The sequence below is a fragment of the Uloborus diversus genome, chromosome 8 (genome assembly GCF_026930045.1).
Source record: "Uloborus diversus isolate 005 chromosome 8, Udiv.v.3.1, whole genome shotgun sequence".
In the NCBI taxonomy this organism is placed as follows: domain Eukaryota; kingdom Metazoa; phylum Arthropoda; class Arachnida; order Araneae; family Uloboridae; genus Uloborus; species Uloborus diversus.
In genome coordinates, this window is record NC_072738.1 from 66,199,962 (window position 1) to 66,225,479 (window position 25,518).

General features: G+C 34.6%; 1 protein-coding gene across 1 annotated transcript in view; it reads right to left on the minus strand.

Annotated features, from left to right (window-relative positions):
• Nucleotides 1–282: 282 nt before the first annotated feature.
• Nucleotides 283–25,518, minus strand: part of LOC129228397 (ras-responsive element-binding protein 1-like) — a 72,109-nt gene continuing 46,873 nt past the window's right edge. Inside the window, exons 2-4 of the mRNA XM_054863076.1 lie at nt 9,353–9,553; nt 8,020–8,300; nt 283–4,371 (exon numbers count right to left, since the gene is read on the minus strand). Of these exons, the coding sequence (XP_054719051.1) occupies nt 283–4,371; nt 8,020–8,300; nt 9,353–9,553 (4,571 nt within the window). The remainder of the gene's footprint in view (nt 4,372–8,019; nt 8,301–9,352; nt 9,554–25,518) is intronic.

Here is a 25,518-nt window from a genome sequence, read left to right on the forward strand (position 1 = left end):
CATTCATAAATATTTTACAAGTACAGTAAAACCTCCATCAGTCACCACTTTTTGTTTTAGTCGTCACTTTTAATCAGTGGTACCTAGCTTTCATTGATGCAATTTTAATTAGTCTTGTTTACTGGTCCCATTAGGGAAGTTTGAAAAAAAGGAGACTAATTTTCCTGATTTAGAACATATAATTATTAAAGATTTTTTTTCCTACAGTAATGCACAGTTTGTCTAAGCTGTAAATTATCTGCCTTTTAAGGGATGACTTTTCGAGGTTTTACTGCATAACCATTACACCTCCTTAACGCCTAAAAGGCGAGCGGCGGAATCAGCAGATACTAACATTTCATCAATCATTTTTGAATCATGAATCCCCAACAAGTTCTGGATTAAATCGGAGCCCTCTTCTGGAGATACCATCTCCAATTTCGATGATGAGCTGCGCTGCAACTTGCCGGTGGATGAACCTGGGGTGAAGAGGTATAAAAGGGAATTTTTTACCTTGCTCTTCGGAGGCCTCCCTTTTCTCGGGGATGCCGGAACAGGGATTTCACTAGCAAGAACAGACACATCTGGTGGGACTTGAGGAATCGAACGTTCTTGCTCATCAACAACCTTGTCTTTCACCAAATGCTTTTTGAAATGCTGCTGCAAGCTTTCAACTGAACACATTTTCTGAAAACAAACCATGCAAGCTATAGATGTGCCTTTGCCACCAGGAGCACTAGCTGGAACTTCTTCATTATTATTTTCTTCCATAGAATTCAAGCACACTTTATCGTTCTGAAGTATCTGTATGTATACTAGAGAGTGGGATGTCTTGAAGTGGTTGTAACAAATTGCGTGATTCGGGAATGTCTTCCGGCACAAGTAGCACATGTAAATGATGTTGTTGTGCTTTGACATGTGAGAACCTAGTCCACTTAAAGATTCAAAACGATCATTACAAAACTGGCAAGCGAATGAGCCACTAGGCTGGCTATAGCTGTGCTCCTTTGTTGCAACAGCAGCAGGCGTACACTGGTCTTCCATGGAATGTGTGGACATAACATCATCGTCTGCTTTCTTGTTTGTTGGTATAGGTTTGCAATTCATTCCTAAGTAACTCTTAGTCCAGTGCTTCAAGTAGAAGTGTTTACGGAGATTGCCTTGAGTGGAGAAGGTGCTGGTCAGACAGTGATTGCACTTGTAAGGTCTATCCGGCACGCTCCTTGTGATCAGTTCTCCTCTGTGGCCATGTTTCCTGACCAAATGCCGTTCACAGTTGGATTTGGTTGTGAACCAAAGAGAGCATTTCGGACATTTGAACGGCTTCTGTCCAGTATGCGTCAGGATATGACGCCTCAAAGAACTTGTCCATGGGAATTTTCTGTCGCAGAAGGGACAAGAAACAGAAGGTATTTCATTTTTTTTAACTTCTTTTGAAGAGTTGTTTTGCTTTTGGCCATCAATGTCCATTTTTTCCACTTCAGAGGATTTTTCTAGGTACTGCTTAAATTGGGGTGAATTTGCTGTGCAAATGAGAGATGAAACGCTAGCTAAGTCCGAACAATTTTCTTCATTATTTTGGGCCAATTTCAAGATATTAGAGGTGTTCAAATCAACAATGGTAACTTTTTTTGCTCTGTCACTCAAATCCAAGGAAAGATTCATAGTGGTCTTTTGAGGGGGAGCTGTAAAAGTATTGGCAGGATTGATAATTTTATAAGTGTTTACCTTAGGAAAAGTGTTCATGTTTTTGAAAACCGGTACCTGTTGTACTTTGTTGCTGAGTACATTTCTCAGGGCATCTCTTGTTTTGTCTGACAGCATTGTGGGGCTCTGCTTTTGTAAACCAGGGTTGACAATGCTTGGAATAAAGTTTCGACTCCTCGTGGGTCTGGCAAATTCGGGATGTTTCCTTTTGATGTGTCGCTCCATGTTAGATTTAAGGGTGAATCCTGCTGAGCAGTAGATGCAAGTAAAGGAACGCTGCTTCTGGCCAGCAGAGGTGAGGGGTGTTTCATTCTGGGAATGGTTTTCTGGAGGCTTCGGACATTTCACTGTCGTCATCGGCAGAGGTGATATTTGTGGCGGTATTTTTTTCAATGCAATGACATCAGGCACTGTCAAATCTACCACTTCTGATGCTCTGCAATTCACTGGAGGAGCATTGTATATGTTGCAAGGTTTCGGGTCTGGTTTTTTGGTCACAGCAGATAAAGGTTTACATGTCAAGTCTAAAGGACGAGCAGCTAAGTCCAGGGGTTCTTCCTGAAGAGGTGGGGCTTCTGACAAACTGACCAGACTTTCAGCTGCAATAACTGCTTCGTTAGAATTCAGATCCCTGCTAGGTTTCTCTTTCTGCTGATCTGATGGCTTATTGGAATGATTACAATGAAGATCCAGTGGCAAAACTTGCTCAACAGGTGGGGATTGACTACTATTTGTCGTTTGATTAACTGATGAATTCGAATTGTCCGTGCCACTTGTGTGTTCCATTCTGCTTGCTTGAGAAATTTGGGAATTATGAACAACAACAGATCTTAATTTATCTTTAAGATTTGGATGCTGTTTCAAGACATGTCTAATGCAGTTATTTTTAGTGGAAAAACCAAACTTGCAAATTTTGCAACTGAAAGGCTTTCGGTTGCAGCTGTTGTGTAAGGATCTCAAATGATGCCTCAAGACTCTGTTGAACTTGAAATCCATCCCACAATACTTGCATACTGTTTCAGAGTTACTGATATCAGAGGCTGTGGGATCAGATCCTCTGAGAGACATATTTGGATTATACTGCATGGAATTTCTTATTTCCATTTTTGTGAACTTTTTGTGCCGTTTTCTGACATGCCGTTCACAGTTTGCTTTTGTAGTGAACGCATACTTGCATATCACACATTGAAAAGGCCTCTCCCCGTTATGTGTTCTCAAATGGCGTATGAGCGTGCTTTTATCGACACTCACATAAGCGCACAGGTGACAGGAATAGTTTGAACCCCTTTGAACATGTAATTTACTATGTCTTTTAAGAGTGCTCATATTTTTGAAAGATTGAGAGCAAATTTTACAAGAATAATTTCCATAATGTTCTCCTAAATCATCATCTCCTGCGTCTTGATTGTCGTCAGAAATGTCAACATCGTCTTTTGATGGTGGTTCAGGACTTGCATTCGCCATTTCAGCTTCTTTTGGGGAGTTAGGCTGGTGGGAGGTCGGACCTACTGGCGAGGCTGGACGAACAGCAACAGGGGAGGTCTGAGCAGCTGTTATCAATGGAGCTTTAGAGGTCAATGATATTATGGACTGGATGTCAGCAAAATCATTATTGGTACTCCCTTCAGAATCTGTCAACTTTTGCTCCCTTTTCATGACTTTTCCATGAACAAAATAATCCATGTTTTCAAAATTATCTTCGTCTACTTTACTGGACTTTAAGCTCTTTAAAACTGAAATTTGTGATTGCTTTGTATGGAGATTCAACAGAGCCAAAAAGTCTTCCTTTCCTCCCTGTGGAACACAATCATGCTCAGGGTCAGCCTCGTCACCATGAAAAGTGTTGTTGAAGCAGTGTTCCGGAGATCTGTGTTTCAGCTGGTGCAGCTGCAGAAAGGAAGCGGCGGCAAAATCGCACTGACAACTGGGACAGAAAGTCCCAATCTTGCTCTCGTGAACTCTTTGATGGAGTTTTAAGGCACGTCCACAAGGAAAAGCTTTTTTGCACTCAGAACATTTAAAAACGTGAAAGGCACTGCTTGGATGTTTGATATTTTGCTCACAAAAGGACTTCGACACCAAAGAAAACTTATCTGCTGTAAAATCCATGAAAGTTAGATCTTGAAACCCAAGAGGATAGGAATGGTAACAGTTCAGACGTGTATTGGGCTGTAGAATATTGCATTTGTGATCAGCATGAGCCGTGTAGTTGATGGACAACGTATCACACTTTTGGCAGAGGATAGGATCGTTAGGATGGGTCTCCATGTGGCTCTGGAGACCGTATTTACACAGAAATGACTTTCCACACACGGGACAATATAGTTTCTCTTCATCTGCTTTTGTTGGGCTGTCCATTTCGTCGGATCTCGGCTTCAGCTCTTTCTTTCGGAGGTCCAGAGAGGTTGCATCTGTGCAATCTGTGTGCGTGCGCATGTGTCGGTGCATGTTCCCATTAGTAGTAAATGACATGTCACACAGTTTGCACTTGAAGGGCCTCTCTCCGGAATGCACCAACATATGGCGGTCCAGGGAACTGGCCGAGCTGAGGGACTTGTGGCATATCAGGCACTGGTGAGTTTGATTGTTGGTGATGCAATGTTGCTTCATGTGGAGTGTCAGCGAGGAGGAGGAGTCAGTCTCTATGTTGCATACCGTACAAATAGTTGAAGAATTCTTCTCATCCTAAAGGAAACAGAAATATCTGAATTAACTATCAATGAAAACATATCAACAAGGTGCGTAATAATAAAATAATTTCTCACTTTTGCATAATTTTACAGTTAAACCTTCCTTATTTTGATATTATATCCCCACCCTAAACATCTTTCATATATTTGACCCATTTTATTTTCTAAAATCATTACAACTTAAGTTAAAAAAGTATTGAAATTTTCGAGAGGATAAGGCAAAATGGCGAGTGTGCAAAACCTCTACTACTGAATAGGAAATATAATAGGAAATAAAAATAATGACAAACAAAAATTAGTGATATCCAAAGGGTAGAATAACGTATAGAAGAAAAACAGGCGAAATTTACTGAGGCTAATGCTATTAGATTTTGAAATGCGAAAGAAATTCAAGACTGATGAGCAAAAAAAGGCTAAAATGCGTTAATTTTATGCTAATCCTTAAAAGCTGGCCAAATATAAAAAAGGATAAATTTTTCGTTTATTTTCAAGCATCCTTGATAAAATCAAGTATTGGAAAGTTTTTTCAAGGACCCGTCGGATAATTAATTGTTTTTCCAGAACCACTAGTTTTCAAAATAAAATTCAAGAAGTTTACAATTGTAGTGAGAATCTTGCACATGCTCTTAATTACGTGGACAGCCACCACCATGGCATAAAACGTCCAAAAAGTATAAGCAATCAAAATGGTGGAACAATTAAAGAATTCTGCTGAATCATCTCAAAGTTAAAAACTGCAGGCATCATTTGAAAAACTTAAAAAGAGATTTTAATTCAGATGTGAGCTGATAACAGTTTTTTTTTTCTTCTTTCTAATGGGGCTGCACTAGAGGCATTGCCTTTTGCAGACCTAGTGCAATCTCCTAGCATTGCATTCACTCTTTCACGTAGGGTCTGGTGGGGGAAAGTGGCCAATGGAGTAAAGTGGTCATACGTCAAATAAATGGCTATAGCTTGGAAATAAATGTTCGAATGAATGTGAAAATTTTATTTTACAGTAAGGCAGTTAGAAACTACATTTTGAATACAAAATTTTACAACTGGCAAAATTTTATTCAGTAAAAAAAAACATTTTGCATGAACATGAAAAATTTTAAAATCTAAACACCTATTTTAACATCCTTGGGAAATTTTGTTTGTTAGAATTAGGAACAAATTGACTGTACAGGAAGCTTCCTACATGTGTCAAGAACTATTACTCATTAGCAGTTAGCCGAATCTATTTTAGATAATTTTTTAGAACAATTTAAGTAAGATGGGGTAAAGTGGTCATAATATTAAGCTTAAACGAATATTGTTCTTCTAATGTCACTTAATCTTAAGGTATAAGGCAGATACAAATTAAATATTAATTTTACTTAATATGTATTGTTTTTACAGTAAACGGGGTTAAATATACGAGTATATGCGTATAAATACGTATATATACTGGTGTAGACATGTACATAGATGTATTCACATAAATGTGCCAATAAATATGTATATGGGTATCTCCAAGTATTTTTTATCCATACAGCTATACATTCTACTATACACGTATATATGCTTAGGTACTCAGGTAGACACTTACATACAAGCATATGATATAAAAGTATACAGGGTGAATTTACATTCTTGAGAAAATTATTAAAACGTGTTAGAAGAGAGGATAAGAAGCAAGAATCAATAAGGAACATATGGTCACAAACACAATGCTGACATGCTACATGCACGCAAAGTGAGAAACTGATGAATGCAAAAAAAGTCAAATACCATTTTACACAACTTTTTAGGACTTAAGAAAGTTTTAAAGCGATTTATTTAATTTGCGACCTTTAGCTGTAATACATGCGTCGCATTCACAGATCCCTCTCTGTTGCAATAACGAGACTTTTGAAAAACTTTCATCAGCCGCTACGCCTTTGTTGCGATGCTTGTATTAAAGCTACTACAGACCGTAACTTTCAACAACTGCTCGAAATATTTTTTACAAACTAAAATGTTAGGTAAAATCATCTTTGTGCAACAAATTTGTGCCCTGCTTTGCATTTATCAGTTTCTGGCTTTGTGTGCATGTAGCGCGTCAGTGATTATAACTTCCTTATGATTCTTTGCTTCTTATCCTCCCCTCTCACACCCATTTGATTTTTGCCCAAGAGCTTAGATTCACTCTGTAGGCCGACAAGTATATAAGCCGATATTCTCGTGTATACATGCATGTACTGTTGTATACACGTAAATGTAAGTATATACGTCTATACAGGTATATAATCGTGTTTACACGTATACATGCGTATATACTCATGCTTCCATATTATATATACGTGAGTAGACACGTACAAAGACGCACTGGATGTATCCACGAATTAACTCGTGTACACCCATATATGTATGTATGTACACTTATATATGCGTATATACGTCTACTATACACATACATACTCAAGTATGCACGTATTTTCTCGAGATGCAAGTGCATTCGCGCATATGATGTTTGTTTATATGCGTATATACTCGTGACACGTATATACATGTGACATGTATGTATTTATGTAGACACGTATACACTCCTGTAGGTAATCACGTATACATGCTTATATACTCATATATACACGTATATACTTAAGTAGGCACGTGCATGCCTGTATCTGATGTATACATGTATCTACTCATGTAGGAACGTGTTTACTCGTGTATAACACGACACGTATATATTCGTGTATACACGTATGTACTCGTGAATATACTCGTAACTATAAAAAACACTGAAATATACAAGTATTAGGGTTCTTTATAATGGTTTTGCATCTATTTTTAACTATGACCACTTTACCCCATGCTATGACCACTTTCCCCCACCCCATGGGATAAAGTGGTCATAAAAACATAGGGAAAAGAAAGTTCTATAAAACTACTAAAATCAATATTTTTCTTCCTAAAATTCAATGTATTGTGTTCTTTAATAATGCAATGTAAAATAACAACAAAAAAACTTGAAGTGTTTAAAGAATTTGTTGCATTTATTATCCACCTAAGTTGAAAACCTACGATTTTATGACCACTTTACCCCACCAGACCCTAGTACCACTATCCCTGGGATGCCATTGCTACAAGAATTTTGACGTCCAGTTTCCCCACTAGATGGAGGCACCTGGACTCTATTCGATGCAAAACTGCACAAGGAATTTTTTTTGCCAAGAGATACTCCATGCCAATTGAGTACTCGAGGGATCTTTTACATGCCGCATAATAATACGACATGGATGCTATTGATTTTTCGCATCTTAAAAATCCTCCAGCTGGAGCCAGGTTTGATCCTGCACTTTTGGGTGTGAGAGGCCAGTGTCTCAACCACTACAATACTCTGTCAGCAAAGTTGATACTAGTTTATTGTAATTGATGCGAGTGCCTAAGTTCAAGGCAGCGTAGAACTAATAATCCCCTTGTCACATTCATCTATGATTAACTTGAAATTCCAAGTAACATTAAAAAGTGAGAACAAACACCAATTACTGGTATGCCCAAATTTCGCTGCAAGAAAGACTACTTGGGAAAATTAATTTTATCAGAGTAAGTTAACTCTGTCTTACAAGACGCCTACTAAGGAATTTCTGATCCTGTAACCCCCTCCCCCCTAGTTGGATGAACAGCATTTTTAACTTACTTCTGCAGCATCAGCAGAGACTAGAGGAGGAGTTGCTTGGGTCGATTCATTCATGTTTTTCTCATCATTCAATTCGGAATCAATGGGAAGATCTCGTTCCTGTACATTGTTTTTCGAATCATTGCTAGGATTTTCGTTAGAAACTTTCACTTCAATTTCCATCAATTTTCCCCCCTCTGTAACAAGTGTCTCCTCTGCCTCCTTCTCCCCTGAGTCGAGGCTGACTTCCGACTCACGTTTCCCCTTTTCATCTTCAGGGATTGCGACAAGATCAATAGGTTCTGAAATTAAAAAAAAGAAACATAAAGAATAGACCAACTTTGAACAAACAATTTTGATACAATAAATCCTTACTTAGGCAAATATATTACATAATGAACACTCTGTTATAGCAAGTTTTTAAAATGGTTCTGCCAAAACATATATTCCACCAATGTGAATGCATTTAAGGTTTTTCAATAGATTTATTTCAAACAAATCTAAGAAGCTTCTTCTGCCTTTACATAGCAGTTTAGTAAGACCTCATTTGGAGTATGCTGTTTCTTTGGTCGCCTTATCTGAGGAAAGATATTTCTGTATTGGAAAGGGTTCAAAGAAGGGTAACTAGACTAGTAAGGGGACTTTCAGACTTGGATTATGATACCAGACTTAATAAGGCTTAATATGTATAGCCTAGAGCAAAGGAGAGTCAGAGGGGACATGCTTCAGTTGTTTAAATTTATCAAAATGAAAGACGTTAATGGATTAAATTTTTGCTTGGAAAGCAGGACGAGGGGTCACTGTTTTAAGCTATTTAAATCTCAGGTTAACCTGGAAATTAGGAAAACCTACTACTTTAGTAGGGTCCTGGGCACTTGAACAGCTTACCGGAAAAGGCAGTAATGAGCAAGGGGGTGGACAGCTTTAAGAGGGCCATTGATCTTCATTGAGGACTAATAAATTGACTAGAACCAGCTTAGCTGGGTTCAGAGTCTGTTGCTGGTTGTCACATTTGTATTTGTATATTTGTATTCCTAAATATTGAATAAGAATTCCAAGACTCAAATGTTTTGGATATAGTGTACCAAAATTTTTCCTTTTTTCAAGTTTCACTTTCTGTTTCTAAAAAGCTCTTCTTCCTCCTCAAAAATTATCAATGCTTTTTTTTTTGCAATTCAACAAATGAAGACATCTCGTACAAGGTTTCTCTTTCTAATGAGGCTTACCACTTTTTTCTGTAAGTAAATAATTTTGCAGTGAATTTTTTTTTAAATCTTGTTCATTAGCAGATTGATTGGTTTGACAAATAGGTACTATTTTATCTTTCTTTTAGTAATATGATGTGTTGCAATACCTTCTTTATCCTGGGGAGGCAGCTCAGCTGTTGCCTCTTTTTTCACTTCATCTTGGGGCAGAGTCTTCTCGACCTTTCGGATTTTCTTTACTGAGATAGTATCTTTCTTGCTGCTCTTGAACAAAAGATTTTTTCTCCTTGCATGGATTTTTTTGCAACTTGTCACCTTTCTCGAGAGAGTTTTTGATTTGGACGGAGGCACTGAAACACAAAAAATGTATCCATATAATAACTTTGTAAGCAATTCAAGTATAAAAAGAAAATAGTTTTTAGAAATGATATTGCAAACAGATAAATTGACATTCAGCTTTGTTGATACAAGCAGTTTATCAGTACAGAATTAATGAGTTTATATCTTTCATGAGCCTTAATACCAAGATACTTAACTCATGATCTCTATAATAATAAGCTGTAAAACTTTTCAAAAACTTGGTAGATTTCAAATTTTTTGCACATTATGAAACTATGATGCTATTCTCAGATCAAGATTTTTTGATAGCTTAACATCTTAATTTCAGAAAAGAGGACATCTTGGAATATTTTATGACTTTCATTAAAATAAAGTCATTTTTTGACATCAACAGTAATGTACTACCAGGCCCGTCACTTCAAATTTTTCAAGGAGGGGTTGGGGCATGCACTCAATGAAAATTTTTACAAAAAAAAAAAAAAAAGCCAAAACATGCCCACTTACATGTAAATACATTATTTCCCCCAAATTGGGGGAGGGTGACCCCCCCAAAAAATGATAAGCTTTTTTCACTAATCTTTTTTTTTTTTTTGCACTTTTTTTTCTGGGCAAGTTCTTTCTTCTTATTTTAAAACTTAAATATAAGGAAAAAAAAGCCCTTTTCCAAATAACCTTTCAAACTTAAAATTTCGTTTTTTATATTTAAATGAATGTTTCAGCTTCACTAAAGTTATGCTGCACACAAACTTTTGAACTTGACTAAGCAAATAGCTATAATCCAAAAGCTATAAAATATGTCACTACTAAACAGTTACAATTACAAAGAAAAGTAAGGAACTTAATCTAACTACCACTTATTTTGTAAATTTAACCATGTGAACTTTAGGACACATTGATTGCTCAAGAATCAATGTATAACCTCCAGTCTGAGAATCAATGTATAACCTCCAGTCCAGTCAATTGAGGTTCATATAGTTAAAATCAAAATTGTTTACTTTTTTAGGATTTTGTTGTCACTTCTGGAAAGCTGAGAGATATAGTTCTAAAACAATAAAAAAGGCAGTAGCATAGAAAAAGATTTATTTTTGAAATGATTAATCAAAGAATATATATATATATATATATATATATATATTTAGAACTCGACCGACGCATTTGCAAAACCGATAGTCGAAACAGGGGGAGGAAAAAAAAAATCGGTATCGGCAACCAATATAAATTGGAAGGTAAATCGACCTTGAAAAATATTCAAATGTAACTCCGATATAACGCCGATACTTTCTCAGGGGGAGAGAGCAGCAAACAAACAAACAAATAAATAAATACAAATGTGACCAGCAACAAGCTTTGGGCTCAAGTTAGGCTGATCCTAGACAGCATATTAGTCCTCAATGAAGATTAATTAGACCTCTTAAAAAAAGAGCCTTTTTTACTCGACTGCGCATGCGCGACGCAAAGGAGGGTAATGTGTTTATGAATCTATGTATGTTTGTTCCTATGTAGCGTTGTAGAGGCTAAACATCTTGGCCAATTTGATGATTTTTCAGTCAGTCTATTTGCCTTAACTTTGGGAGTCACTAAACACATGACAGTAATAAAAATTTACCATATCAACAACCAGTTGCCATACTGTCAGTTCGGGATCGTGTCGCGCGCTAGCATTTTTTTTTTTTTTTTTTTTTTTGTTTACTAAGTCTACTAATTCGATTTTCATCCCTTAACATGTAGCATTTGTTTTTGTCATGATTCAGGGGACTGAGTTTCGCGAAGTGTACGTTTTTGACGGATTTTTTTAGTTTTGCGAAAAAGAGGTTACTGACGACGTTTCCGAGGTCGCGTCATCATGATTTATACAGGCTGTTTATCCAGCTGTGGTTGACTTAAGTTCGCGCATTTTTGCTAAAGGTCAAGCATATGTAGCTTTAAGCCGAATTAAGTCCCTAGAGGGAGTAATTATCAGTAGCTTAGACCACCGCAAGTCACTTAATCATCTTAGTAATTCTCACGATATAAACTCTCTCAATAAAATGACAAGATTGCGAAATTTGCCGTCTTATAATCATAATAACTATGTCAATGAAAATTAACTAAAAAGTGTAAAATAATTATTAAATAAAAACAAAAACCCGACTGCGTAAAAACCAAAAAAAAAAAAAAACTAAAAAGAAAAATATGTAAGCCCAGTAGTTTAGAATGTTATTAAGTACTACTGAATAACTACAGCATTGAAATAGTTTTATAATCGATATACACACCGTAAGACAAATCATAAATTCAAAAGCAGAATAGAAGGATCAACAGTCGGGGCCCATTCAAATTTTACGGTGTTCGTTGATTGGTCAAAATGGAATGGTCCCGACAGTTGATCATTCTGTTCTGCTTTTGAATTTATGATTTCTCTGATGTGTGTAGCGATTATAAAACTATTTCAATGGCGTATAGCTTTAAAGTAGTACTAAACAACCTTCTAAACTTCTACTGGGCTTTTTTTTTCTTCTCAGGGTTTTTTTTTTTTCGGTTTTTATGCAGTCAGGTTTTTTTTTTTTTTTTTGTTTAATAATTATTTTCATTTTTTCTAACTTCAGAATAAGTGTGCAGAAGGCATAAAAACTCAACAACCGCGGGACCAGCACAATTTCGAATTTCGGCATTTACTGAATTTCAGACAGCAACCAAATATGTTCAATGGCGGGCTTAAAAATTTATCGAACGATAGCCCAGTGTTTTAAAGTTGATGAACTGTCATCCCCCCTCCTAAGAGCAAGGGCGCTAACCCCTAAATATAGCAAAGCCCCCCCCCCAAAAAAAAGAGAAAAATACCCTTCGAAAACAACCCACCTAAAAATTTCAATGTTGCAGTCTGTGCCATGATCCACCCCCGCCCCCCAGGTGGGCACCCTTGGAATTAACTATACAACATGCTAGCATATACTAAGTGGAACAATCTCTTATATAATTAAAAACTGAGCTCATCTATGTATGTCCAAGCTTCTTCTCCCGAACGACAGTGAACTGACCATCGAACCAGGTATCGATGGATTCGTAATCTTCCCGTCTTCATGTTTGGCTATTTAACATAATCCTCCGATAATAATTAGCGGATATATCAATTAAAAACTATTAATTATGACTCTTAGATTTCAAAATCAAATCCCTATTTTTCGAAGGCCCTATTTTTCCCTCCATTCAAATTATTATTTAGTGCTTCATCTCAACTTTCCGTAACAATGCTTTATTAAAATTTGTAGTTGTAGCGTGAAGAAAATCGTTAAATGAAAGATCTGTAGCCATTTTTTTTCTCGAATATAAACAAACAAAAAAAACATTGGTTTTTGTTTTGAGGCTTTTCCTGCAATCGGGGGTTTTAAAATGTTTACTTTTTGGTTATTTTTTCGCAATCTGCCGCAAAATTTCTGTTTTTTTTTTTTTTTTTGGTTCAAGCTTGATTGTTGAACACGCGTCACTAGACAACTATTATTTTCGAGGTGCACTGTGCAGAGCCGGGCGACGCAGCTAGTCGAGGATCAAAGATGAGAATTGATTTAATGCGGGGCAAAATCTTCGCAAAATCTTCCTCAACAGTACTCAAACAGCGGGTCATTTTTCTGATTTTAGTTCAACCCCATTGAGCAATCACTAACGAAATCAATACTGGCACAATGATATAATTTTATGTAACGTAACTGTTAATCGAAAGCATTAAAGCTCAACTACATGAAAAGTGCGAAAATTCACGGATATCCAAATTTACGAATTTTGCGCATTAATGAATATCCGTATTTTGAGTTGATGGTGTGGTAGTCTCGTTTAACACACATACACGCAAGTAACCTATAATAAATTAAAAAGTAAAATGCAATTGATATTAAATCAGAATAAAGGCAAAAATGCACAAAATTTTAACAGCGGAAACGAAAACATTTTAAATATCGCAATCGCAAAAACGGAACTTTTCCACCCATTATTTTTGCATTTTTTTTTCTTTTAAAATATTTTCTCAATAAAACGTTTTTTTTTTGGGGGGGGAGGGAGGGGTTGAACTACGTGAATTTCTACCAACCGCAAGGGATGTGGTCAATTACAAGAGAAAACAAAAATATACCCCTTGGAAAAAAATAATAATCTTTACTAATAATTAAGTTGAAAGTCTGTCTCTAGATGTCTGTACGCGCAATGCGCCTAGACCGTTCGACCGATTTTCATTAAATTTGGCACAGAATTAGTTCGTAGCATAGGGGTAAGCACCTCGAAGCGATTTTTTGAAAATCGATTTTGTTCTTTTTCTATTGTAATTTAAAGAACATTTTACCTTGCGAATTATCATAATGTGGACGAGTAAAATACCAAATTATCATAATGGGCGAGCAAACGAACCTAGCATATTGGCGAGAAATTCATCATCCATTATTTGTAAATATACAAGCGAACCAAATGACCTTTTAATTTTCTACTACGGGCAAAAGCGTGCGGGTACCGCTAGTAATAATATAAAAGTAATGGACTTTTTTCTTTGCTTTCCCGCGCCGCTAATTTTCACTTAAACGTCGGGATAAAACTAGTATTTCGTATTAACATGTTTTTGGTTCTTTTGGATTCCTTTAGATGCAAGCTTTCCTCTGATTTTTTCTTTCTCTATACTACCAAAAACCAAACATATTTGCGGCTGATATGTGAGAACATCTTCATTTATTTATTTTTTCGTTACAATTTCCAATAAACAAGGGTTTTTCATTTATTCCTGGGTCATTCCATGCGAAATGAGCAAATCAGCTATGGCTAACATGTCACAGATTTAAATGAAAATTTTTATTTAGGTAAACCATACATATCTATGAGGGAATGCAAAGTATGGAAGTTTAAAAACTGTTTGTTGCTTTGTTATTCAAATTAGAAGTTGATGCTACCGCTAAGCCTAAATTTTCAGAGTCCATTGCTACCAGTTTGTGACTAATTAACTCCATAAGTTATAAACGTACACTTAAAAAACAAATATGTCCGCATTCTATAAACAATTCTTTATTGAGAAAGAGCAAAGTAAAATTTATTCGGATCTTTTTTTGAATCTGAGATATTAACAAAAATTGAAATTTTGCCAATTTACTTCAGATTTTAAATCACTCTTCTAGCTCTTTTAATGAAAAAATAACAGTAAAAATGATTCAGATTAAAAAATTATCTATAACTAACTATCTACTCTAATTTAGTAACTGTTAATGAATTTCTTAATGACGAAATTGTACTTTAAAAATCGAAAATTTCCAAAAATTTTATTTTTTCCTCTGTTTTAGATGTTTTTTTTGAAAATGAGGGAATGCTCTAAATTTACTTAATTTTTTTTTTACGCAACATATTGAAGTGTCTAGAGATGAGAACAGTCGGAAAAAAAACCGGAAAATTTCCGAAAAAAACGGAAAAAACCGTTTTTTTTTCCCGAAGTAGTAAATTTTAACTTCGGAAAAATTGAAAAAAAAAATGAATTTTTTCAACTCTTCAGGGTTTTAATTGAAATTTTCAGCAAAAAGTGATTAGAAATTTATCACGCTTAAATTCTGATGCTATTTACTCTCCCCCCCCCCCGTTTTGTGTTAAAATACTGTCTAACATTAATTGAAGTTGTTGTATGACAATATAATTTGCATATAGATCAAAAAATGTTTAATAATACTTTTTGCGAAAGAGCTTAAACCAATAACCTTACTGAAGAATTTATTTTCCTTCTTCATAAAACAAACAAGCATAACTTTAATCACAAAACTATGTTTCTGCTGACTGTGCGAAACCATATGTACAGGGTGCGGCAAAAAAAAAAAAAAAAAAAAAAAAAAAAAAAAAAAAAACCGGCCAAGCAATTTCCGAAGAAACTCTACTAGAAACAAATAAATTAACAAAACATAAAAAATAATAATATGAGAAGAACTTTAGCAATCAATAAATTTAATTGGTTTCAAACTAGCAGCCTTTTGCAGTAATACAGAGATGCAACTGCTTATTGAAATTTTCATTCAAGGGCAGCAAGTCCTTTAATCAATCCTATTCCCTATAAAGCAATTGGTTTAGAAAGTCCAAACTTATGTGTAATTTAGGGTAGACCTTTGACTCTGAAACAGGCCATTCAGTGTAATAAATGGGATTGAGGTCGAGCGAGTAGAGCGTCCACTCTAAAGATGATATCATGTAAAAAGAATGCGCCTTGCTCCATTCTTGTCTTTTTGCCCATATGAATCGGTGTGGAGTTAAAGGAAAATGTCCGGGTCTCTACAATGCTGAAGTGCTCCTTAGGCCCATAGAAGTACAATAACTTCTAAAATGTCCTTCTGGTTCACTTTTTGATTCATTTTACGGCCCTCATCCACAAAAAACTAGAGATTTTTTGTCGCTTGTGCTGATTCCATCTCAGCGTGACTTCGGGTTTTGGCGATATCTAACACTTTCTAAGGTGCTTGGAGTGTCTACAGACCAAATCCTATGGTTCTGGTGGATGTGAGCCGGTGGAACAGTAAATCAGTAAAAGGTATCCCTTCTAGCGTGGACTTGCGGCCCCGTCTCAAACGTTTCTGGCATTTTTGGAGTCATACGAAAGCCTGAACTTTTTGGAACTCATAAAACTTCTGTTTGGGCTGTTTTTTCCCTTAGTCGCACTTATCGGTCACAAATTCCCAATTACTGCTCTCGTGGAAACCCAAGGATTTCACTGAACTCACTTTTGGATGACCTAACGATTAACTGAAATGTTCACTGTTCGTTTTTGTACACATTCCCGACTATCATTTCCAAGCCACTTGAAACGGCTTGCCGTTTCAAATACTGTTTGTCGAGGGAGAACAAGCAAACGAACTGTCGTTCTATTTGGTTAAACAACTTAAAATAGCCGGTATTTTGCTTAAAAATTGTAAGAAATAATAATAAGAATGCTTAATAATTGTAAGAAAATCGAAAAACAATACATGAACTGGGTAATATATTGTAAATTATTTTCTAATAAAGTGAGAAACAAAAATAAATTAGGCACTCATTAATATGAAATAACTTTTCTTCCATTCGAAGATACAATTTTTATCCGATATTTTTTTTGCCGCACCCTGTATGTTTGCCGTGCTAAGCAAAAAAAGGGGAATTTGCACTTGGGATCAAGCTGAGATATTGTATTTTAAAGTGTGGCTCTTCCATATATTTGATTCAAATGTCTTTTTTTTTTTTTTTTTGAGAATTTTTCAAAACAACAGTTCTTGGTCAAATGACCCTAAAACATTTTATTTATTAAGTAAAATACGAAACAGAGAACAACTTGGTTATAATAACTCAAATTTGTTCAAAAGTGCTGGTATGACTACTTTTATTACTGTGCTTAGCACGGCCCTATGAATAAACTGAAACTGTAGTTTAAGTTTTGGTTCAGCTTAAGAAACACCAATTTAGTTTTAATTTAGTATGAGACTGGATTGGAAAAAATCAAAACCCAAGAGCTTTCATTTTCAGACAGTAAAGTTACATTGTATTATTTTTCTTTCAAAAAAAAAAAAAAAAAACAGTCATGTTTAAAAGTCGAAATTTTCAATTAATACTTCAAGTTTCAATATGGCAATCTAAAATAGAAAATGTAGTTATTACGATTAGACATACATTACCCAATATTATTGGTTGAATGACGACTTGATTTAGTTCTGGTGTTTGATCATGAAAGCTCTCAGTTATAAAACAAAAAGGTTTTTTTTTGTTCTAATTAATCTTACCTTTATGTGTATTTCTGTCAAGCAGATCTGTGGATAGCATATATTTCTTAATGCTTAACCCTTTATCTGTTCCAAGAAACACAGAGCTATTAAGAAACCCTAATTTTATTCATAAAAAAATCAAATTTTCCATTTTTTTCCAATTTTTCCCGAAAAAAACTGTTTTTTTTCCTCCATTTCAAAATTTCCGGAAATTTTACATCTCTACTTTTAGATGCTACTAAATTTTAATCATTGGTATCAGCGTATTTATGTTACTATAGTAACTTGAACTAAGATAAAATTTCATTAGTTACTTCTTTTTATTTTGTAAGTTTAGCAAAACTGACCATTTCTTTCGTGTTTCATTTTCTCAAAAGCATGTTTATGAAGTACAGTCTGAAATGTACATTGTTTTAATTGAAATAAATGCTAGTTCTTATGCACATGTCATTTACTTGCTTTTGCATCATTTAGTCGTTTATCTAATTCTTTGAATTCTTGTAATTTCACATAAGGGTAAATCCATACAGGGTTCCATACAGTATAAATTACTCATTCATGTTCAAATATTTCTAAGTTATCAAATTAAAATAATTATTTTGAAAACTACAATATGTTTCTTTAATATAATGTATTATATAGGGCACAATATACATAATTTAAGAAGGTGCCATGACGTTTTCACACTTCTTATTTCTGTTTTAATGTGTGAATTGACTAGCAAAATTGCTTAATTTCAAAAACCTGTCACTTTTTTACAAACCAAATACAAAAAATAATATGTATAACATGTATAGTACTTGAACGGAATATTCAATTGGCCAGGAAATTTTACTTTTAATTCCATCCCTTTTTGGTTTATAGGGGTCTAATAATGTCATTTTCGTCATTTTTCGGATTTTTGAGGGGCTGTAATCTATAAAGGGTGCACAAACACACAATAACAGTTACATATTCTTTTTAGCATGGTTCAAGTGATTAGTTTTTGTCGTATTTCATTTTGTGTTTCCGTCCCCTACGTGAGTTATCCCCCTTTGAAATGAGTAAAATTTTTACATTTGGCCTAGAACTTTAACCTGTTGCCATTATTTTAATTATTAACTTACAGCTACGTAACTCAGCATGTAAGACTATCAACTTATGCACTTTAACATCAAAGTTAAATTAACTGTCATAAATGTTATTCAAATACATTTCGGCCAAAATGCAAAGGTCTAAAAGTCCCATTTTTGACTACGAAAATCACTTTTGATGACCTCTTAAAAAATCAAAGGTCCAGTTGAGAGAAAAAATAAAAGTGGTTTTAAAAATCTTTCATAGGCAGCTTTTAGGAATAAGAATTTCAAAAAATAAAATAAAATAAAATAAAATAAAATAAAAATGGTCGAGCGTACCCATCCGTCGAACCTGTATGGATTGACCCATAAAATTAAAAAAAAAAGCTATTTTTCTGAATTTTATTTTACGTTTGGAAATCAAAAACTAATTTCGAGTTTCTTCAAGCAAATAATAGAAACACAGTTCTATATTCTTGTAAAATTTTAAAGTTGTCTGAATTTTCCCTCATTTGAATTTTTGTGTGTATTTGAAGGGGAAAATCATCATTTTACAAAATCTCACTAAGTTTAAAATTGATTTTGAAGACAAAGGAGTAAAATACAACTTCAAAAGCAAGACATTTCTTTTATGATACTTAGCATATTATTGGGTATTAATTTCATCAAAGCTGATGCATTTCTTAAAGATTGAGATTAAAAAATAAAATGCTTAAATATGAGAAAATTGAAATATTTTCAATTTTTGAAACTCGGTTAAAAGTTAACTATAATAACTTTGAAAATTTTACTGATATCAGATTAATTACCCTACTCCATAGATTGCAACAACATATAACTTTAATGTTTTCATTTAATAGTTAATAAGATACAAGCCTGCAAAAGTGCAACATTTAGCATTAATGAGAATGCTGTTCAATTTGACCAATTTTCAATCGCATGTAACTATTCAAATAAAAAAATTTAAGCAAAAATATTTTAGATATTTTTATATAGGCATAAAAGGAACCTGTATACCAAATTTCATAAAAATCTGTTACCATGCGGCCACCACTTTTTTGCGAATTTTGCTCATTTCGTACGGAATGACCCTCCTGCGAATACACATACAGTCTTTTTTTTTTTCAGAATCCTTGTAGTGCTTCTGAAGCTCTTTCCGATGACACCTAACCAAACCAACGTTTAGCTAAACGCGTTTACAAACTACACTAATTCATAACTTTACAAAACGCTAAATCACAACAGTCACGCGTATGTACCTACAGTTATCCGATGATGTCCACATGCAAAACAAATATCGCACATCAAGTACTTAAAGACATAGCAAGCACTTACATTCATTGTGACCTCAACCGTTATTAACGCATTATTAGTAGCGTAGTTATTTGCGATTGACACCAGAGGGTATTGATAACAAAAGCCTGTAATCGCCAATTTATGATTTTGCTTCTGTCTGCATTGAAATTAACGTCGATTTACTATATAAAAACATGAATACATAAAATCAAATAAATAAATAATAAAATAAATATTTAAAAACAAATAAACAAGTAAAGAGTCTTTTTGTACTATACGATTGCAGCCAAAAAAAGAGCGGTGCACAACTAGACCCCACGGAGATCCTACATACGAAATTCCAACCTTCGACGGAACGCAGTTTTTGAGTTATGCGACATATGTTCGTAAACACATACACACGTCATGAGAATTCGGGGATGGTCAAAATAGATATTTTGATTGTCTATATGTTCGAAGATACCATGTATATACGGATGTGCGAAAACACTAATCAACATTCAATTGGTGGCGAGTTAATTAGAAATTAAGGACGAAAATTGAGTAAAAATACTTCCGCGATTACAAATACTTCCTTTACTTCGCAAAAAGGAAGCTGCGTGGAATCGCAAATTCGGTAATTTTTTTCAATAATCTTATTTTTTTACATTTTACCATTACATATTTTAAAAAAAAGATATTACTTTACAATATGTTTCACATATTTACTTATCATTAGCATGCCGCACAAAGCTTTTGCTAAAATTTGCCAAAATTGTGATAGAAAAATTCGCTAAAATTACTGTTTGGAAAAAAAAACCACACACACATAAGCACTGAAAAAATTATGAAATACAAAATTAGATCATTGAAGTTGCTAATTTGCAATAGTTAAAATCTAATATTTAATACCCAATAGATGACATATTTGAAAATATTGTCATTTTTTCTTGATCAGTGGAATCATTTAGAAATGAATCAAATGATGGGACAACGTTTTTGACGATAATTCAAGTGTTTTAATGGTTTTAAGTAATTTTATAGCATTGGTCATAGGTTATTGAAAAGTAAAAATAGTTGTCAATCGGCCCTTTTGAATCTTTGAACAATCGACTCAAGTAATGGAAAGACTCATGCAAAATTTGGTTCACGAATGGATCCAAATGGAAGCGAGTGCTGACTAGATTTTGGCACCAATTAAATAAAGGAGGTGTTACAATAGCATTATTTTTTTGAATGAAAAATAATGCAAAGACGAGGACAAAAAAATGTACAGATGGAAATTAAATTTAACTGATGCAAATTAGTTGTTGAAACAAATCGCACGAAAAGTGAGTGACACGATAGAATGTTCTTCTGATTAAGCGTAACTGGAACTTATAAAAAAATAACGCAGCTAGGATTCAAAAGACTAGGCGTACAGATGAACTCCAATGGGGAACTGGAGCTGGTTAGTTTTAGGCGTCATTCGATTGACGTTGTAGCGCAATCGAACGTTCTTCCTGCTAAGCCGGACTATTATAACATAAACGATAACGAATGGATTCAAAAACCAATAAAAAATAAATCAACTGATATACGCGTTTGCTCCTGCCAATAACAAATGCTGATTCAATTTCAGGACCCATCGCTCAAAAAAATGTGGAGTAATCGAATGTTTTTCGCTTTAAACATGATTTGTGCAGCTCCAAAAGTAATGCGAGAGTTCAAATAAACCAGGAACGGATACGATCGCCCCTCCCTTGAGGGACTCTCTGCCGATAATTTTTCGAAAATGAAGTTCAAAAACCGCTAATTTAGACAAGTTTCGTTGATGTTAGGAAAAGGAAGGTTTGGGTTTGAGACCGTATCCTCGAACTGTTTTAGAATTAAAGCTCAAACCCTTTGTGTTCAATATTTTTATTTGCCGTTAGCCTTCGGATAATTTTCACAACAAAGAGTATTCACACGAAACAAAAAAAGAAATTTCCGTAATAAACACAATATACCAGTTTTAAAGCGCCATGGATCTCCCTACCCCCTCTCCCTCAGAAGAATGATCTGTTACAGTGCTTAGAGCAGGAATTAAATGGAGGGAACAAGTTCAATCATTGGCTTAACAAAAGCTTGGGCAAGGATCCCAAATCACGTGACTCAACAACGACGAATGGTCGACACTTTTTTTTTGCGTGAAACTAGCGGAATAAGTCTAATTTCTTCCAATGCTTTAAGATCTATCAAGCGACTTGGTGTCTGTTTCGCGAACGAAAGTCTTAATTCCCTCCATTTTATCTCTTCTCAATGTTACCGTCGTGCCCAATCTACGGCCCGCCGGTCAAATATGGCCCGCGAAGCTGATCCATGTGGCCCACTATGTTTAATATTATGAATCGAAAAATTCGGGAATAAAACCGATTGCTGCAAATTTAGAGCCAAATAATCAAATTGGGAAAAATGAGAAACAGATGGAAGCTTCGTCATCTTTAATCAAATAAGCATGCAGTAATGACAACAACAATTCTTGGTTTGAAATTTTCTTTCCTTTTTCGTAGTCCCTCATGTTATCTAAACATATTGATATAATATTTTAATGTGTGTCAAGTGTTCTGGCCTGCGAGATACATTCTCGAATGAGGTACGGCCCGCAGAAAAAAAACGTTGGGCCTCAATGATCTATTACAAAAAAAAAAAAAAAAAAAAACAGTAAATTCATCCCTTGACACAAAAATTAGGAGCAGTCAATAACTTTTTATAGATTAAAATATAAAAAAATAAAGGATCTAAGAATTTGTTTCCGATGAAGAATGCGATGTTTAAAATTGAATAAATGGGTATCCCGCTTTTTCGATTAATAATACAAATCAGTATGAAATAATTAATACATAGTATATGACTTTAAGTGAAAAGGATTTTTGTAATGGCACCATTTACATAAATACAATGATTCATGAAAAATTTTTCGATAAAAGCTACGAATTCCCTTAAGTACCAACGAACCGTTTAAAGCAAATAATGTTAACACAAATCTCACATTGTGGTGGGTTCACAAGTCAGAATGAACTTTCCACAAATCAAAGATTTAAAAAAAAAAAAAAAAAAAAAAGAGGCGTATATCAAAACTAAAAATTTCTAGCTAAAAATTTTTCCTTTAATACCTTAACTCTGATTTTATACCATTTTCATGAAATTAATTTAATACTTAGCTTACATTTCGTGAATATTAATCACTATGCTCATTCATTTGGGTCTTCTTTTTTTTATGAAAATGAATAATTAAAATTTCAAACAATAACACTTAGAACTTAAAAATCACAACAACAATCAGAAACGTAAAAACTCTTTTAGGTTTTATTCTTTTGAGAAAACTTTACCTTGAATTCATTCTCCAAACTATTAAGGGTATGGACTTAAGTAGCGAATTTCAAGTTTCAATTATTTATACAAATGTACAAAGCACATTTAGGTAATAGAATTTTAAAAACTGAAGAGAAGTTAAAAAAAAAAAAAACAATATAAATCAATTTTTAGTACACTTGATATTAAAAACATGATGTACATTAAATACCTTTAGATATTTTTTTTTCTATCGCAGGAATATTAATTTAAAATAATTCCAGCTAAAAATCTGAATATTTCATAATGCGACAATATGAGCTTTGAAAGTGAGCTTGAACTTAATTGATCAAAACATGATGGCGATGATTTAATGATCATCACGATGATTTAATAATTATCGTCGACATACAATTGGGAGTATGGAGACAACTCACAGTTTTGAAAATCGGAGATTACTTGGATAGCTTATTCGTAAGACCTAAGATTTTCGATCACTTAAATTAAACAACTGAAAAGAATAGAACTACAGCATAAAGCTTTCTTTATTGCAAAAAATTATTGTCTTTATTATGAACATGTTACTTTATTGCAGCCCTTCATTTATTCAAATACAGAGACAAGTTGCTAATAAATTTCGAATTTTCAGCACAGACACAGAAAGATCAAATATAAGTTCCGTTTTTCTTGCTAAACCAAAACCAAATTAAAGGCACTTGCAGACGTTACATCCCTCCTCCCTCAAATGATATTTTGGGGTCAGGAATTATTAATCAAAACTTAAAAGTTTTTAACAAGTAAACACAGTTTGTAAACGGTTAAGAACTTATCATTCATTTCTTGAAACATTTCAGACAATTAAGGATCTGAGGTCGGCTTATCCCCCCCTCCCTCCTAAAAATAAGGGCTTTTAACGCCGAACCCTTGAGCATGTCCAACACGTGACACAGGTTACTGTACCAACGAAAAGGGCATTCTTAGGACAAGAAAAAATGAGGATGATCTACATGAAGAAAACAACTGAAAAGATGAGAAAGAAAAAAAACCTACCCAGGTGCGGATGCTTGCTGCACGATGTGTGTGCGGACGGAATAGGGGTGGGCGATAAAGGCGGGGTGGTGCGGGGCATTGTCACCATGGTGACCATCCGGTACACAGACAGCACCCTCCGATGCCGCAGCATCAGCGGATCAATCAGATGAGTGTCCCAGCCTCAGGTGACAGGAGCGGTGGCGAAATCGATCGCCTGCCGCCAACACCCACCCCGCAGACGTTCGAAGAGGGTGGCCGGCGGTCCGGAACAGGTTCGCCGAAGCCTTTGGAGCCACGCGATTAAAGGGGGGTTATATTTTTCTGCATTTGTGGTTTACCCATGACCAGGTTTTCAATGACAGAACCAAAACATGAGGGATGATGGGGAATGAGACAACCAAGATATTTGAGTGCGCGCATGTGTTTCTCGCCCAATACATTAACGAATCGATCAAGTTTAATTTGTAACTAGTATAGCAAAAAATCTGTAAACCACTCAAAATGTGAATAAACATTTTACATTTTAAATTATGCTTGCAGAATTTCGACCAGACCTTACTACAAGAGCTTAAATCTTTAACCCTTTCAAAGGCTGAGAGAATATATCCCATCAAATTTATTAACTTAATTGGTTTTTAATTAAGAGCTTCAGGGACTACTTATGAAGCAGTGAGAAGCAAAGGGATGTAAGTGCCAAAATTAAAAATTTGAAGATAATCAGTACAAATGGTAGGAGAACCTCTCCTCTGTTTCAGGGAAAGAAATGGTACTAGTAGTTTTGATGAGTGCTACTATGCAGCAAGACTTAGAAAAAAAAATTTCAATGGAAGCCTACCTTATAGCTGAACTTAAAACGCATTTTACTTGAAACTTTGAAAAGTGCACTTACATGCCCTTGCTTCTCACTTATTCATGTGGCCTTTTTAAGGCAGAGGAATATAAACTTCCCATTAAATTTATTAACTTAAATCCTTGTTAAAATCTTTGAGAGCCTTTTAAAGATGAGAAAAGTACCGAATACGCCTATTTTTAAAAGATAAAAGTACAGAAAAAAAAAACCACTACAAATTTGCCTAAAATAAATTAAATGAAAACTTAAGAACTAAAGAGGAAACTTAAGTTTCATTTAAACTAAATGAAACTTAAAAATCAACTCAACAATAATTTATGAACACGATAAAATCGTTTCCACTTTGAACTTACATCATTTTGATTCAACCAGTCACTCTCTAACTTCTGTCATGTTAACTCTACGAGAAATGGTATTTCGATTTTAATGACTTTTTCCTATTTCTTGAAATTAACGGGCTGATGCGTGCATTACATGACTTCCTTTTACTAGAATTTAGTGTCATTTTCTCATTATTGGCAGTTTTAATATGATTCGATAGTTTACTCTCTAAATATCATCAACAGTGGCCAAATTGAAACCAGATTTTTAAAAAAAAAAAAAAAATCCGTCAAATTTGTCGCCAAGTTGGCGACAAAACTTAGCGACCAAAAGACTGGCGATATATCTCCAAGTGTCCGCCAAATTATAACACCACATGAGTTTACATCGAAACTAACAATGATTTCCCCTACAAAAGG